General features: G+C 45.0%; 1 protein-coding gene across 1 annotated transcript in view; it reads right to left on the minus strand.

Annotated features, from left to right (window-relative positions):
* Positions 1-16,977, minus strand: part of DOCK2 (dedicator of cytokinesis 2) — a 2,133,690-nt gene that overhangs the window by 1,488,845 nt on the left and 627,868 nt on the right. The window contains exon 21 of the mRNA XM_069199340.1: positions 10,841-10,941. Within this exon, the coding sequence (XP_069055441.1) occupies positions 10,841-10,941 (101 nt within the window). The remainder of the gene's footprint in view (positions 1-10,840; positions 10,942-16,977) is intronic.

The raw sequence follows: 16,977 nt of genomic DNA on the forward strand, positions 1-16,977 counted from the left end.
CTGGATCCCAAGACAGCCATGGGCAACAGATTTATCCTGGTCTTGGTGGTCCATGCCACCCAGTACCCAGAAGCCATTCCTTTGAGATCAATCACTTCCCCTGTGGTGGTTTGTGCTTTGATGTTTTTTTTTTACCCATATGGGGTTCCCCAGGAAGTAGTATCTGATAGGGGTACCAACTTCATATCCACATATATGAAGTCTCCGTGGAAAGAGTGAGGGGTAACCTACAAGTTCCCCACCCCTTTCTACCCCAAAAGTAATGGTCTGGTTGAGAGATTCAACCGCACCATGAAAGAAATGATCATGGGCCTGTCAGAGCCCTTGAGGCGGAAGTGGGACGTCCTATTACCATGCCTTCTGTTCACCTACTGGGAGGTGCCTCAAAAGGGACTTGGGTTTAGTCCCTTTGAGCTCATCTATGGCCACCCTGTGAGGGGACCTTTAAGTCTGGTCAAGGAGGCTTTGGAAAAAGCTCCTAGTAACCCCCCCCAGGATGTATTCAGTTATATACTGGCTTTGAGAAATCAGACTGCCTGCTTCAGGAGTCTCGCACAAGAGAACCTGGAAGCAAGCCAGGAGGACATGAAATGTTGGTATGCCCAGAATGCCACTGTGGTCGAGTTTCAACCTGGTCAAAAAGTGTGGGTGATGGCACCAGTGGAGCCTAGGGCGCTCCAGGACAAGTGGACTGGGCCATTGGAGGTGGTGGAGCGCAAGAGTGAAATCACCTACCTGGTGGACTTGTGGTCTCCAAGGAACCCTTTAAGGGTCCTGCATGTCAACCGCCTAAAGCCGCACTTTGAGCGAACTGAACTGTCCATGCTCCTTGCGACAGATGATGGGGTGGAGGAGGAGAGTGAGCCTCTTCCTGGCCTCCTGTCTGCAGGAGAGAATGATGGGTCTGTGGAGGGTATGATCCTCTCCCCTCCCTGACTGAAGAACAGCAGGGTGACTGTTGTCACGTGTTGGGACAGTTTGCCTCACTGTTTTCCATGATCCCACGAGTCACACACTTGTGCACACATGATGTGAACACTCGGGACAGTACACCCATTAAACAAAAGGTTTACAGGGTGACTGCCAGGGTCCGGGCTTGCATTAAGGATGAAGTATCCAAAATGTTAACCCTAGGGTTTATTGAGCATTCCAGCAGTCGTTGGGCCAGCCCAGTGGTATTGGTCCCAAAAGCTGCTGCACCTGGTGCCACTCCAGAACTCAGGTTCTGTGTGGACTACCAGGGGCTCAATGCAGTCAGCAAGACTGATGCACACCCCATCCCCTGAGCTGATGAGATCATTGAACAGTTGGGAGCTGCCAAGTACCTCAGTACATTTGACTTAACATCTGGGTACTGGGATATTGCCTTAACTGAGGGGGCCAAGGAGAGGTTAGCATTCTCTACCCCAGATGGACACTTTCAATTTAAAGTCATGCCATTTGAGATGAGGAATGCCCCTGACACCTTTCAGAGGTTGGTCAACCAGGTGTTGGCTGGGCTGGATGAGTTCAGTGCCACCTACCTGGGTGACATTACTGTGTTTAGTCCCACATGGGAGGAACACCTGCCACACCTCTGGAGAGTGTTAGAGGCCCTGCAGAAGGCAGGCCTCACTATTAAGGCAAGCAAGTGCCAAATAGGGCAGGATTCTGTGGTGTACTTGGGACACCAGGCGGGAAGTGGGCAGGTGGCACCCCTACAGCCAAAGATTGATACCATTCTGACTTGGGAGCCTCCCAAGACTCAGACTGAAGTGAGAGCCTTCTTAGGTCTCACAGGATACTACAGGAGGTTTGTCAAGGGATATGGTACCATTTTTACCCCCTGGACTGAGTTGACTTCCAAGAAGCAACCCAGGAAAGTGATCTGGACAGAGGCTTGCCAGAACGCTTTGATGCCCTGAAGGCTGCCATGTGCACAGCATCTCCAAGGAGTTTGTTGTGCAAACAGACGCCTCAGAGCATGGTATTGGAGCCGTACTCTCACAGCTTAATAAGGAGGGCCTAGATCAACCCGTAGCCTTCATTAGCAGGAGCTTACTTCCCAGGGAACGTAGGTGGAGTGCCATAGAACATGAAGCGTTTGCTGTGGTCTGGACGCTGAAGAAACTAAGACCCTACTTGTTTGGGACTCAATTCCGGGTTCAGACCGACCACAGACCCTCAGATGGTTAATGCAGATGAGCGGTGAGAATCCAAAACTGTTGAAGTGGTCCATTTCCCTACAGGTGATGGACTTTACGGTGGAACACTGTCCTGGTACAGAACACACCAATGCTGATGGTCTGTCCAGGTTCTTCCGCCGTAGTGATGAGGACTCCCATGAGGTTGGGTAGTTGCTCCCCACTTTCAACTGGGGGGACACGTGTTAGAATTGTTAGTCCTTGGCGAGGTCTCCCTTAACTTAACTTTTTGCCTCTGTTTCCCAGGTTGTTGATGTGTGCTGGACTCTGTTTTCGCTGTTTTTGTTACTCTGGGTACTTTACCACTGCTAACCAGTGCTAAACTGCGAGTGCTCCTATACAAAATGTGCATGTTATTGGTTTATCCATGATTGGCATATTCGATTTACTAGTAAGTCCCTAGTAAAGTGCACTAGAGGTGCCCAGGGCCTGTAAACTAAAAGCTGCTAGTGGGCCTGCAGCACTGGTCGTGCCACCCACATCAGTAGCTCTGTAATCATGCCTCAGACCTGCCACTGCAGTGTCTGTGTGTGCAGTTTTTAACTGTAAATTCGACTTGGCAAGTGTACCCACTCGCCAGGCCTAAACCTTCCCTTTTCTTACATGTAAGGCACCCCTAAGGTAGGCCCTAGGTAGCCCCAAGGGCAGGGTGCAGTGTATGGTTAAGGTAGGACATATAGTAATGTGTTTTATATGTCCTAACAGTGAAATATTGCTACATTAGTTTTTCACTGTTGAAAAGGCCTGTCCCTCTCATAGGTTAACATGGGGGCTATCTTTAAATATGATTAAAGTGTAGATTCCCTTTAGGAGCGGATAGACATATGGAGTTTGGGGTCTCTGAGCTCACAATTTAAAAATACATCATTTAGTAAAGTTGATTTTGAGATTGTGTGTTTGAAAATGGCACTTTTAGAAAGTGAGCATTTTCTTGCTTAAACCATTTCTGTGACTCTGCCTGTCTGTGGATTCCCTGTCTGGGTCAGTTTGACAGTTGGTCTGGTTGCACCTCACACTAGACAGTGACACAAAGGGAGCTGGGGTGTAGTCTGCATTTCCTGATGAGTCATCTGTGGTAGGAGGGAAGAGGGAGAGGAGTGGTCACTCACACCTGAAAGGGCTGTGCCTGCCCTCACACAGTGTAGTCTCCAACCCGCTGGTGTGTGTCTTGGGCCTGGCCTGGGCAAGGCAGGATTTCACAATCAAGAGAGACTTTCCTTTGAAGTAGGCCTACTTCAAAGGGCAAAATGGGTATAAGATGGGCACCCAAAACCACAGACTTTAGAACACTTCTGGAAACTGAGAGGAACCTCTGCCTGGAGAAAAGCTAAAGAGATGAGGAACAAGAGCTGCCCTGCCTGTGACTGTGCTTTGTGGAGCTATCCTGCAGTTGCTGCTTCTGCCTGTGCTAGAGGACAAAGACTGGACTTTGTGTTGCCTTCCTTCTTGTGAAGATCTCCAAGGGCTTGGCTCCTGTTCTTTGAAGTCACAGGGACAGCAAAGACTTCTCTCTGCCAGCACCTGGAGCCCCTTGAGAGACTCCCACTCTGCCAAGGGGTGCCCATTCAGTTCCTTGGGACCTGAGGAGAGAAGCTGGCAGCCCAAGAGTGAGAAATCCACGCACAGACCACTGTGTGGGGTAAAGATCGATGCGACCTGCAACGCGACCCGAAGATCGATGCCCAGGGCTGGGGAAATGACACACAGCATCACTGATGGAGGCTGGTGAGATCGCAACCCTCGCTGCGTGGTTTTTGAATCATTGTGAGGCTGGATTTTCTATGCAAACATTGCTGGTCATGTAAAAACAACGCGAGGCCTGCCCGGACCCCCGAGTGCTGACGGGATCAATGCATAGCTCTCCTGCGAAGAGAAGAACCAACGCACGCCGACCCGACTAAAGAAGAAATGATGCAAGGTCTCGCTCATTTGACGCATCGCAAGCCCTTTTTGACGCACACTTGCCCGTGCTGGGTTATTTTTGACGCACCCAAGGTACATTTTCACACTAACAGCGTTAGCGTTGAGTTTAAAATTACATGAAGACTCTTTTTGAATTCTCAGTGATACCTTGACTTGTGTATTGTGGATTTTTGTCGTTTTGGTCTTGTTTTGTTTAGATAAATATTTTCTATTTTTCTAAACCTGTGTTGTGTCATTTTGTAGAGATTTCATTAAGTTACTGTGTGTGTTGGTACAAATACTTTACACTTAGCACTGTGAAGTTAAGCATAAATCTTGTGCCAAGCTACCAAGGAGGCAAGCAGAGGTTAGCTGAGAGTTATTCACTTTTACCCTGACTAGAGTGATGGTCCTTGCTTGGACAGGGGGTAACCTGACTGCCAACCAAGGACCCCATTTCTAACATGGTCCATTTACTCCTCTCCTAGGGTAAGATAGTGGGATCAAAATGGAGGGAGTTCCAAAATAATTCTGATGATTTCATAGAGGCTTCCAGAGAAAAGGAAGACAAGCAATCCTGTCCATTATGAAGAAACTCACAGGAAAGGCAGCCCAAAAAGTCATTTGGGAACTACCACCAGCTCAATAAGAGACACATGCATCAGTGTGCCACACACTAGATGCAAACTATCTACCATTGAAGAATGTAGACTATGAACAATGCAAGTTCATTCTGGCATCACTAGGAAAAGGGGAACAAATAGGTGACCTCTTCCCAAGAATGTTTGGATGGTCAGGAATTCCGAATGCAGCAAATTGACTACACATCATAAAGGGATGCCAATCGGAATCACTCTGGCATTGTTTGGGAAGGATATGCTGGAAGATATGGAAGATATGGAAGAATTGACTCGATTCAATGGCCAAGGTGAAGTGCACACAAAGAGGATTAAAGAAGGTCAAGACCACCAGACCAAAATACCAAGGTGGAACCATTTTCTGACCCAAGAGCAAACGCAAAAGTCACTCACCAAAATATGTGTTAGAGACCTAGAAGCAAAATGACATGCTGATGTCCAGAGACATGCTTATTACTCAGTCATATTACTTCTTGAACAACGTGGCGATTAACTCGACATGCCTGCCTCGGCCCACACCGGAGGGAGTAAACAAGCGGACATCGAGCCGGGTACCCCTAAGAGGACCGCTTATGTTTTTGCGTTCCAAATGACAAATAATCCAGAACGGTCCCCCTACAATTAGCGGCTTAACGTAACGTTAGCCGTCTAACATTCCGGCGAAGACTTCTACCGCACCCGGCACAAATTAAGGCCGCATAAAGACCTGATGGCCATGAGACAGGCATCAGCCAAGTCAAGAGGTCACATTGTCCCTTGATAGTCCTGATGAGGCCTGGAACAGAGAGGCCGAAACGCGTCGACACACAACGTGGCGAGATTGAGTTCTGTAGTTGTATTCAATTCCCAAAAGATTCTACTGCACACTGATAGATACCTCAAATAAACATACAGGTATCCCTTTGTAGCCGATACACGAACCCTCAATCATCGCACCTTAGTGGATTACAACCATCATTATTAGCTGTAACCACTAGTTTCTACCAAAGTAATTTGTCTGGGGACAACCCCGAATCGACAGTTCATTTGCTTTCTAGGCTACAGCATGTCCGTTGTTGTCCTAAAAAACTAATAAGTGTAATAAGTGATGGTAAATGTTTTATGAATTTATGGATGTACTAAGATATTCAATGTCATGAAAGAATTTACTTACGAGTCACTTCCTGCCTTGCAAAATTGTTTTCAATAAATATTGGAAAGTAGTTAAACCACAAAGAAAGTATTAATTACTTATCTTTGCAAACACGCATAAAAATGTATCCCGACCTCTAGACCAATCTTGTTTTGCACTATGTATTGGACCCAGGTCAGGTACGGGTGATTGGGTTTTCCTCTTCTATACACAATTACTCAGTCTTCAACACAGGTGATTGGCTATTGAAACACAGCACCAATTCAAGGAAATAGATCTGAGATCATCCCTGCCCTCTATGAGTTAATGAAAGAAACCATACCATGGTCATCCCAAAATCTGAGCCAAACAAACAACCCGGAATAAGTGTTACTTCATACCATATTACGACATGACCACTGAGAGGAATGAGAATGTAAGCTCCACATTGTCTGCAGAGTGGAAGAGCGAAAACGAACTCACACAGAAATTACACCCGCAGAGAGGATCATCTTTGAAATGAAGAGGAGGTCATGTCGCCAACAGCAAAACTGACTGCAACAAGAGCTAGCAATCCAGCTGTCAATCACCAGGACATTCGGGACAGGGAGCAATGGACAGGAAATGAACATTTGGAATGGAGAAAACTAATGAAGGAAAATGAATAAGAGGCAAGCTCCATGTGCATGTTAGAAATGGGGTCTTTGGTTGGCAGTCAGGTTTCCCACTGTCCAAGCAAGGATCATCACTCTAGTCAGGGTAAAGGAGAATCACCTTCAGTTAACCCCCACTCAATCTCTTGGTAGCTAGGCACGAGCAGACAGGCTTAACTTCAGAGGCAATGTGTAAAGTATTTGTACCAACACACCGAGTACTACAGTGAAACACTACAAAATGGACACCACACCAGTTTAGAAAAAAGGTAATATTTACCTAAATCAAACAAGACCAGAACAACAAAAATCCAACAAACACACGTCAAGATATGAATTTTGAATAAGTCTTAATCCTTAGAAAACAGTGAGAATGATGTTGTTACACAAAGTACCTGGTTAGCATCAAAAACAAAGCTGCGCAGGCGAGTGTGGATTGAAAAAGGCCAGAGATGCATTGATTTCTCACTCGCAACTGAGACCGTGAGTCGTTCCTTTTCCGGTTGGGTTGGCATGCGTCATTTCCTCTCTCCTGCAGCAGAGCAATGGATCAATTCCCAGATGGGCACCTCGGGTCCGGGCATGCTTTGTGTTGATTTTTCACGGCAAGCGATGTTGCGTTCGAAATGCAGTTGCATGGTGTTAGGAAACCGGGCTGCATGTGGCTTGCGTCTGTGAACGGGTGCTGCGCTTCATTTCTCCAGCCACGATGCACCGATCTCCCAGCCGTGATGCAGGTGGATCGTCAATTTTAGACGCAAGGGCGGCGGCACGTCGTTTATCAGCCGCGTAGCGGATGGTGCGTCAAAAGTTTACCCGCACATCGGTTTGTGCATGGATTTCTGTCCTTTTCCACCAGCTTCACCTTTCAAGGGCCCAGAGACAGGTTAGGGCACCACTTGGCAGGGTACGAGTCTCAGCAGAGAGTCTAGGTGCTGGCAGAGAGAAGTATTTGATGTCCTTGAGACTTCAACAACAGGAGGCAAACTCAGTTCAAACCCTTGGAGATTCTTCACCAGTGGGAAGTCACACAAAAGTCAGTCTTTGTCTTTGTTCAGGCAGAATCACGTACTGCAGGCCAACCCAGCAAAGCACAGTCACAGGCAAAGGGGCAGTACTCCTCCTCCAGCTACCCAGCTCTTCTCCTTGGCAGAGGCTCTTCTTGGTTCCAGAAGTATTCTAATTTTCAGGGGGTTTGGGTCCAATACTTATATCCCTTTCTGCCTTCGAAGTAAGCCTATTTCAAAGGAAAGTATATGTTGTTCGGTGGACTACACCATTCTCAGTGCCTTGGGGCTTGGAGGGACTAGCAGGCTCAGCAACGCAAAGGGTCTCAGTCCACGCCTCTCCTTGGTTTTCATTCCCTCAATTCATTGGCTCATTTTACAGGACTTTGCCCTCTCTACTATTTAATTTAATTTGTGCCACAGACCGTTAGGAGAGCTATTCATGCGTTTTGGAATTACCACCCTGTCTGCTGATGAGACTGTGCTTCGGCTGCTCAAATGAAGCCTGATCTGAAAACGTGCGGTCTCAAACAGAGCTTCTTCTAATTGAAATAAATGACTCCTGAAAGGCAGCGGACCTGTGAACCTCTACAACAGTGCCCCCTCACAACAAATGCTGCACAAGACAAGAATTTGGGGGTTCAGTTTGAACAAATCCAGATGGTGTGGTCTACTGGATTTCTGCAGGCCGAGCTGTCTAAGAAGATCCTGCCGTTCATCCCTTCTGAAAAAAATCACCTTTGTATTCATTCGATGTGCCATTTCTCATGTTGAATATTGTAATGCAATCTTTTTAGGTTTACTTTAGTTCGCTAGACATAAACTTCAACACCTTCAAAATTTGGCAGTGACGCTGGTGTCAACAAAGCATAAGCATTGATTATGTCTCTGGTGCAGTTTATAGCCTTTTGCCTCATGCATGGTACCTTCGATCAAGCAAGTCCATCAGTCCTGTACCCCAACTTGATTACTTACATGCCTGCAAGACGTTTGCGGTCTACTACATACTTGTCATTGAAAGTCCTCTACTTCAGATGTGTCTACTGCCAAAGCAGAGCTTCTGTGCTCTGGCAATTGTGAAACTCTATCTCCCCCAATTTGTATGAAATATCTAGTTGTCCTCTGATTAAACAGGCCTTGAATCAAACGCCTCTCTTTTGATAATTGAATGCCTGGTCAGCCCTTTTTCTCTTCCTTATGTCCTTAGTACCAAGACCCGTTTTGATGAACATGCTCTTAACACATTAATATATAAATAAATGGAATAAGAATGCTTAAACTTGGATTTCAGCTTGCTGGTTTTGTATTGTAGCTTTTTGTGAATATTCTTCTTCCAAACTAGGTCTGTACCTTTAAGGACTTTACATTCCGATGGCACTGCTGTTTAAAGTGATGCAACATGGCACTCTTGCCTAGCCATACAGACTAATTTGTGCTCTGTCAAGCTTTCGAAATGGGAGCAAAAAATTACCCAGAAAAGAGTAATGATTTACACCAATGCAATCTCGCAGCCAATATTGTACGGGATCTTAGTCAAAGCACAAATTGAGCTGGCAGCCCTCTTTACCCCTCCCACCCCTTTGATTGTCCAATTGACTTTCTTACATTGTTAATCAATAGTTCTGGTCTCCGAATATTGTCAGATCAGTGTGACAAGCAGTATTTAGGATTATGAGGTGGCTCTCTGCTAGTACAATCATTGTCTTAACTGTGTATAGCCCATTGAAAGGCTGTTTAGTGTAGGTTAATAAGTGGAAATTCTTCCTCATCAGTTAAAAGCAGGGGCGTTTCCTCCACTATGGCGGAAGAGCATCGCCCCCCACCCCCACACCCCAGGTCAGCAGCAGCTGCAAAACATTTATAGTAAAAAAAATAATACACTCTGTTTATTATGTTTTTACTATAAAAGGGGTGGGGGCACAGGCGTGACAGGGACAGAGGAGGAGTGCACACACTCCCCCTCAGTGTGCAAGTATCTTTGGCCGGCGGTCTCCTGCTGGCCAAACACACATGTGCACTGGGCTGCCTCCAACCTGGCTCTGCGTTGCTGGGTTGGAGAGAGCAGGAAGAGGCTTCAGGTCTGCTTTGGAGCGCCCTGGCTTGGCGCTCCGCTCAATCCTACTGTTGCTTTCATGCTGCCAGCAGCATGAAAGCAGCGGTAGCATTGGACACAGGGCAGGCTGGGAGCCTGTGCCTGCAGTCCAGTTGAGGAACGGATAGGAGCAGCGAGGCATAGCATGGAAAAACGGTAAGTTAAATTTTTTTTTATTATTAATATTTTTGGGGGGACCTCACCTCTTTTCCCACTTGCGAGCTGCACCTGATTAAAAGTTCATACAATTACCACAAATGGAACTCGGTATCCAGAAAATATGAAATGGAATCATCATTACGGGATCTTTGTTGGTCTGTCTTGCTCGAACCGTTTATACTTAACATGGTGTTCATGCTTTCCACACTGGCGGACAGTATACCGCACTGATCTGATTTACTGAGTAATAATTGCCTAGTACAGGTGGTATTTGAAACATTCTCTGCTACTGCTCTCTCAGAAAGGCATGTAAAGAATTAGCTGACCACATTGGTTCTCGTTATCAAAGGCCTGGACTTAGAGGGTGGAGATGCAGGGGCTAAAACTGGAGATTCCAGCCAGAATCTCTAACCCTGATTTTGGGCATCACGAATTAAAGTTCCAAAAACAGAGAATAACCATACTAACCCAGAATTATCAGATGAAAATCGGCAGGTGTCCAGGATTCTGGGGGAAAACTGATGTTTTCTTGGATACAGAGGAAAATCTGGGTGATTCAGCTCTGAGGAGGTAGCAAATGTGAATAGTGGACAACTGCAGTAGATTGCTTTGTGTGGGATACCGGTTTAGTGGTCAGGACTATCCACAAAGGTGCAGGGTAAGAGTGGTACATGCTTTCCCCATGCCAGGGTTCCCCGTCTATTACCGTGTCCTTGTCAGTTTATTACGTGTATTTCCAGATTCTGGAATTCTTGTACCTGGCCATTTTAAGCATGGGAACACCAGGCCACTCAAAATCGACTGGGGCAGAATGCCTCCTACCTCCCCGGCATACAAAGCTGGTTGTTACATAATGCGTTTTTTGTTAGCTCATGGATACTCTCATGAGTAAACAACTTTTTTCACTAGCAAAACATTCCGTAAACTATTTTGTTGTTACCGACTATCCAAATCCCAAAGAACATAGAGACTGAGACTTCCTCAGAAGCTAAGCCATTGTTTTAGATGAAACGGTACCATGATTATAAGATTATAGTTATTTTTAAATTGCGAAGAAAATCAAATTAATCATCATTAGTATAAGTTGATACTTACTTGTATGCCAGAGTTGCACTAAAGTGCTGTTTGATGTAGGTGTCCAGAACAGTGTTGAAATGTTGAAATTTCCGATCAGCAATGAGTCCTATTATGTAAATCTATAAAGAAAAAAAGGTTTAATAAAAATAATTATAAAACAGTAGTGATAAATGAATTATGAAATTATACATTACCTTATGCAAACTGCATGGCGGGAACGTCAGCTACTGTACATAGTGCAGTTTATCTGCTGCCTAAACTCGTGGCGAAATGCAAAATGATGAGCCCCCATGACTTTTCCATATCTCATCGACATTCATTGGCCTTGGGCTGAATGTGGGCCTACTAAAGGTTTGAGAGCCCTCGAAGGATTGCCCACCGCCCCCCTCCACCCCCACACAAACCGCAGGGGCTACAAGGGTCTGCATCGAGCCCCTGGCCTCAACAACATTCTTTGACATACGTTTGTTTTTTTAGTGTCAAATATAGATGACAATTGATCAGCATAAATAAGACAAGTGTACTTTACTTTATAGGCAATGACATAGCTAATGTGCTACATCGTTTCAGTTAATGCAAGAGTTGTTTCCTTTCTGTGCTTAAAGCTATATGTCTGTCCGTGGGACTTGCTGGTTTCTAGGTTGCAAAGTTTCTGGGAAGTGCCCAGAAAGCGTCCACGTGCTCTTCTGGCCATTGGTGGCTTGTTTCATATCTGTGAACAAAGGGATGAGACTGATTGTCTTCTAATAGTAGTTCACCCCTTCTAGCAACTCTAAAGTTAGATTTGGTGAAAAATAAAATTGTTTTCTGGTTGACTTTTTAGTTGCTAAATTTTTGGTGCCTATTCTGCCATAGAATGCCACTGCAGGTATGTTAGAATTATTATATGATTATTATACTGTTTTATAGAGGATATAGCAATAGTCGAGCTTTCCAATTACGAGAAATTTGTCAGTGCCTCTGTTAGACCTGGCACCCTTGATAACCAGTGCTAAAGTCCTTGTGCTCTTCTACTAAAACATGGTAACATGACGTTATCCCCAATTGTCATATTTAATTTACTTATAAGCACCTAGTAGAGTGCACTATAGGTGCTCAGGGCCTGTGAATCAAATGCTACTAGTGGGTCTATAGCACCGATTGTGCACCCAGTGACACTTTAAACTGCCTCAGGACTGCCAATGCAGAACCTGTGTGCGTAGTTTAAAACTGACATGTCGACCTGGCAGAATAAACCCTTTGCAAAGCTTTTATGCCATTAATTGTGTTTGACCACTGACTTTGTGTTTCACCACTGCGCATATTATTTGTTCAATGTTCACCAGTAGCATATTACATGTTGTATTCAGTTTAGCTGCCTATTGGCTTTAACATGGCATTAGACATTACATTTTGTATTCAGTTTAGCTGCCTATTGGCTTTAACTTGGCATTAGACATTACATATGGTATTTAGGTTAGCTGCCTATTGGCTTTAATGTGGCATTAGACATTACATCCTGTATACAGTTTAGCTGCCTATTGGCTTTATCGTGGAGTGCGACATTGCAGTTGAGCCATTGCAGATGAGATGTTTTTCCACATGGTGGACCAAGCTGTGTTTTTCGTATGTTGAATTCTCACCAAGCCCTAGCATAAGAGAGCGCATATTTTGGTGTTTTTCTTTAGTGCAGAAAACAGTCTGACCTTGAGGGGCGTGTCTCGAAACGGTGGCCAACTTTCGACACATTCTTGTCAAGGTTTACCTAAACAAGCCAGCATTTTTGCTATAAACGGTCTCCCTGGGCAGCAGCAAGGGGGAATTTTCCAAGACTTCAGTCAGGAGCAGACGTGGGCTGCCTGACCTCCCGTTTGGGTGGAAAATCTCTTTCTCGCAGGTGAACAGGAGTCATCAACTTGCAGCATGAGAAAGATGACGAGCAGTGATAGGCCCTACGATGATGAATTTTGACTTTTATTCTTTGCTTTGGAATTATGCTCTAATATAATCATATGTGTTTGCTGTGTACATTGCAATTGAGAAGTACTTTGATATATTTTTCCTTTCGTTGCTGTGACTACTTTTAAACGTGTGCTTCCAACCTACTAATCTCGTCTCTCAGGAACCTCGTGGTGAAGTAATAATAAAAGTATTCTTTAAACTAAGAAGGGCATTGCAGAGAAGTTTTGTCAGCTCGGTCATAAGATAAATGATAATGTAATTCTGAAACCTGAAATATCAATCATGCAGTGGGTGATGAGTTCACCTAAATCTCACAGTAGAGGACAGGCACAAGAGGCTAGTATCATACACTGGATCTGGTACATACAAAACAGGGCTCGAGTCACTGCAGCCCTACATGAACAGGTGTCACAAGCCCCTTTACAGGATGAGGAGAGGGTGCAGGGAGTACCACAGGTAAAAGAGTCACCAGTGAAACTGAGTGCACCATTTGAATTCTTGTCCCCTGAGGATAAAAAGCAAGTTTGTTTTTTTGACTAATGATTCATTGAAATGCGTGGGTACTAAAAGACAATGGAAAGCAGTGTTATACAATCCAGATGATGAAAAATAGTTTTCTACCACAGGAGAAGGAAAAAGTAGCCAATATACAGAGTTGTACAATGTGTGTCAGACTTTAAAGCAAGAGCTGCTTGAGACTTGTCATTTTTACACTGATTCTTGGTTCACTGCCAATGGATTTTGGTTTGGTTTTCCACATGGCTTGTACATAACTGGTTCATTTATTCAAAGGAGGTGAGGAGCGAAGAGTTGTGGATGTTAAAACAGAGCATAGGCATAGATACCAATTGTCCCATTGACTCATTAGAACGCTGGTTCAATTCCCTTGCAGATGTTAAAGAGAAAAGTTCAAAGACAGAAGTGTCAACCCAGAATTCTGACTTGGTGGGGATGGCTAAGTCGGCGCACCAGAAATGTGGACATCTGGGAGAAAAAGCCATTTACAGGTTGGCAGAGATTAGAGAGATGCACTTTTCCCTAGATTTGATAAAAATTGAGATTTGCAAATGTCCTATTTGTCAGCACACACAACAGAGATCTGTCCCACAAACAGTCAAAGATCCGTTGGGGGGAGGAAAGTTAGCAGGTCAGATATGGCAAATTGAGCAGGCTTTAGGGGGAGTGATTGCTGCAGTTTACCAAATTGAAATCAAAGTTATTCTGATAACTAGAAGAGAATCTGATTTATTCATACAGATTGGAGACAGAATTGCCCAACTTGTCATAAGTGCAGTGAATGGAGGTTTGGTAAGGAAGGAGTCTGCCCCAGCCCTTCTGACAGTGCAAGGAAAGGGAAGCTGTGGTGCAGCAGATAAAAACCTCAGTGCTAAGGTGTGTGTTGAATCCCCAAATGGCCCTCCAGAACCTGCAGAAATCATAACAAAGGGCCCCAATAACATCCTGCTGATTATAAAACAAGGAAAAGAGCAAGGAGGGCACATTTCAGATGACAAATGTTATTTGCAAGAAAAGTCATACTTTTTTCTTTTGCAGATCCTACTACGACTCGTCACTGACCATGAGTGTGCTGTGTGGTCTCCCTTCAGGTGTTTGCGTGTGGGGTCGGGGGAGGGACCGCACCCCCAACCTGAACCTGATTGATTAAAGTACAAACCCCATGGATCCATTTTGCACAACTGGCGCCTTCAGTTCAAGTTCTACATGGGATCAATACAGAGTACCATTGCAACTTGTTTGATTACATTCTTCCACTGGAACTAAGCAACATTGCCAGTTAACTTTCTGTTTATTTGTGTGGAAACCTGATTTTCACTTACATTCCAGCAAACCTTTCCGGTGGACCGTTTACCTTTACATGAGTAAAACTCATGCTACATCAACTTGCTATTTTAGAAACACTATTCAATCAGTTATTATCCCAATTAGAGTATATAAGCTTCAGGGCCTGATTCAGACCTTGGCGGACGGCGGAGGCCGTCCGCCAAGGTCCCGCAGACAAATGACCGCACCGCGGTCAAAAGACCGCGGCGGCCATTCAAACATTTCCGCTGGGCCGGCGGGCGCTCTCCAAAAGAGCGCCCGCCGGCCCAGCGGAAATGCCCCTGCAACGTGGACGCCGGCTCAGAATTGAGCCGGCGTAGTTGCAGGGGTGCGACCGGTGCAGTTGCACCCGTCGCGTATTTCAGTGTCTGCAAAGCAGACACTGAAATACTTTGTGGGGCCCTCTTACGGGGGCCCCGCGGCACCCCCTACCGCCATCCTGTTCATGGCGGGTTTCCCGCCATGAACAGGATGGCGGTAGGGGGTGTCTGAATCCCCATGGCGGCGGAGCGCGCTCCGCCGCCATGGAGGATTCAATCGGGCAGCGGTAAACCGGCGGGAGACCGCCGGTTTACCCTTTCTGACCGCGGCTGAACCGCCGCGGTCAGAATGCCCTTGGGAGCACCGCCAGCCTGTTGGCGGTGCTCCCGTGGTCGGTGACCCTGGCGGTCACCGGCCGCCAGGGTCAGAATGACCCCCTCAGTCTTTTAATTGTAGGTGTATCTGATTTGAAAGGTTATGAGATCAATATGTTAATCCACTTCCATTACTTTACAGTAATTGCTTTTATCATTCAAATCTGATTTGCTTATAATGGTTTTTTTTTGTTCTTTTGCTTGTTTGAAATAAGAGAAATGTAAACAAAAGTCATTGGTCATAGGGTGGATATGCTATGCCATTAATTGTGTTTGACCACTGACTTTGTGTTTCACCACTGCGCATATTAGTTGTTCAATGTTCACCAGTAGCATATTACATGTTGTATTCAGTGTAGTTGCCTAATGGCTCTAACATGGCATTAGACATTACATTTTGTATTCAGTTTAGCTGCCTATTGGCTTTAATGTGGCATTAGACATTACATTTGGTATTTAGGTTAGCTACCTATTTGCTTTAACGTGGCATTAGACATTACATTCTGTATTCAGTTTAGCTGCCTATTGGCTTTATCGTGGAATTTGACATTGCAGTTGAGACATTGCAGATGAGCTGTGTTTTTCCACATGGTAGACCAAGCTGTGTTTTTCGTATTTTGAATTCTTACCGAGCCCTAGCGTGATAAGAGAACGCATATTTTGTTTGTTTTTCTTTAGTGGAGGTAACATTCTGACCTTGAGGGGCATGTCGCAAAACAGTGGCCAGCTTTCAACACATTCCTGTCAAGGTTTACCTAAACAAGCCAGCATTTTTGGTATAAACGGTGTCCCTGGGCAGCAGCAAGGGTGAATTTTCCAAGACTTCAGTCAGGAGCGGACGTCAGCTGCCTGACCTCCCCTTTGGGTGGAAAATCTCTTTCTACAGTGATGAATTTTGACTTTTATTCTTTGCTTTCGAATTATGCTATAATATAATCACATGTATTTGCTGTGTACATTGCAATTGAGAATTACTTTGATATATTTTTCCTTTCATTGCTGTGACTACTTTTAAACATGTGCTTCCAACCTACTAATCTCGTCTCTCAGGAACCTCGTGGTGAAGTAATAATAAATGTCTTCTTTAAACTCAGAAGTGCATTCCAGAGAAGTTTTGTCAGCTCAGTCATAAGATAAGTGAAAGCAAAACAGAAGCCCAAACCTTCCTTTTAATACATAGAGGGCACCCCTAAGGTTGGTCCTAGACAGCCCCAAGGGCAGGGTGTAGTGCATTTAAAAAGTTGAACATGCACTTTAAAGGTTGACATGTACTGGTAGTGAAAAACTCCTAAACTCATTTTTACCTCTATAAGGCCTATCTCTCCAATAGGTTAACATTGGGATTATTTTAGTACATCTTCTAAGTGTAATTCACAATCTGAAAGAGATAGACATTTCAAGTTTGGTGTCTCTGGAATCACAAATTAAAATCACAACTTATGTTAAAGTTTGATTTATATTGCAATTCTGAAAATGCCATTTTTAGAAAGTTGGCATTTTCTTACTTTAGCCATTTGGTGCCTACTGCCTGTCTCTGATCACATGTCTGGGGTGTGGTGACAGCTAGGCTTTGTGCACTCCTTCTAGACAGCCACACACAATAGGAGCTTAGGTGTGACCTGAAGGGCTGGGCCATCCTGGGTAGGATGGAAGGGAGGGGCTGGGCACAGCCCCACTTACACCTGAATAGGCTGTGAAGTGTCCACACATGAAGGGTTGCAAAACCCCCTGTAGTGA

This window comes from Pleurodeles waltl, chromosome 7 (genome assembly GCF_031143425.1).
Source record: "Pleurodeles waltl isolate 20211129_DDA chromosome 7, aPleWal1.hap1.20221129, whole genome shotgun sequence".
Classification (NCBI taxonomy): Eukaryota; Metazoa; Chordata; class Amphibia; order Caudata; family Salamandridae; genus Pleurodeles; species Pleurodeles waltl.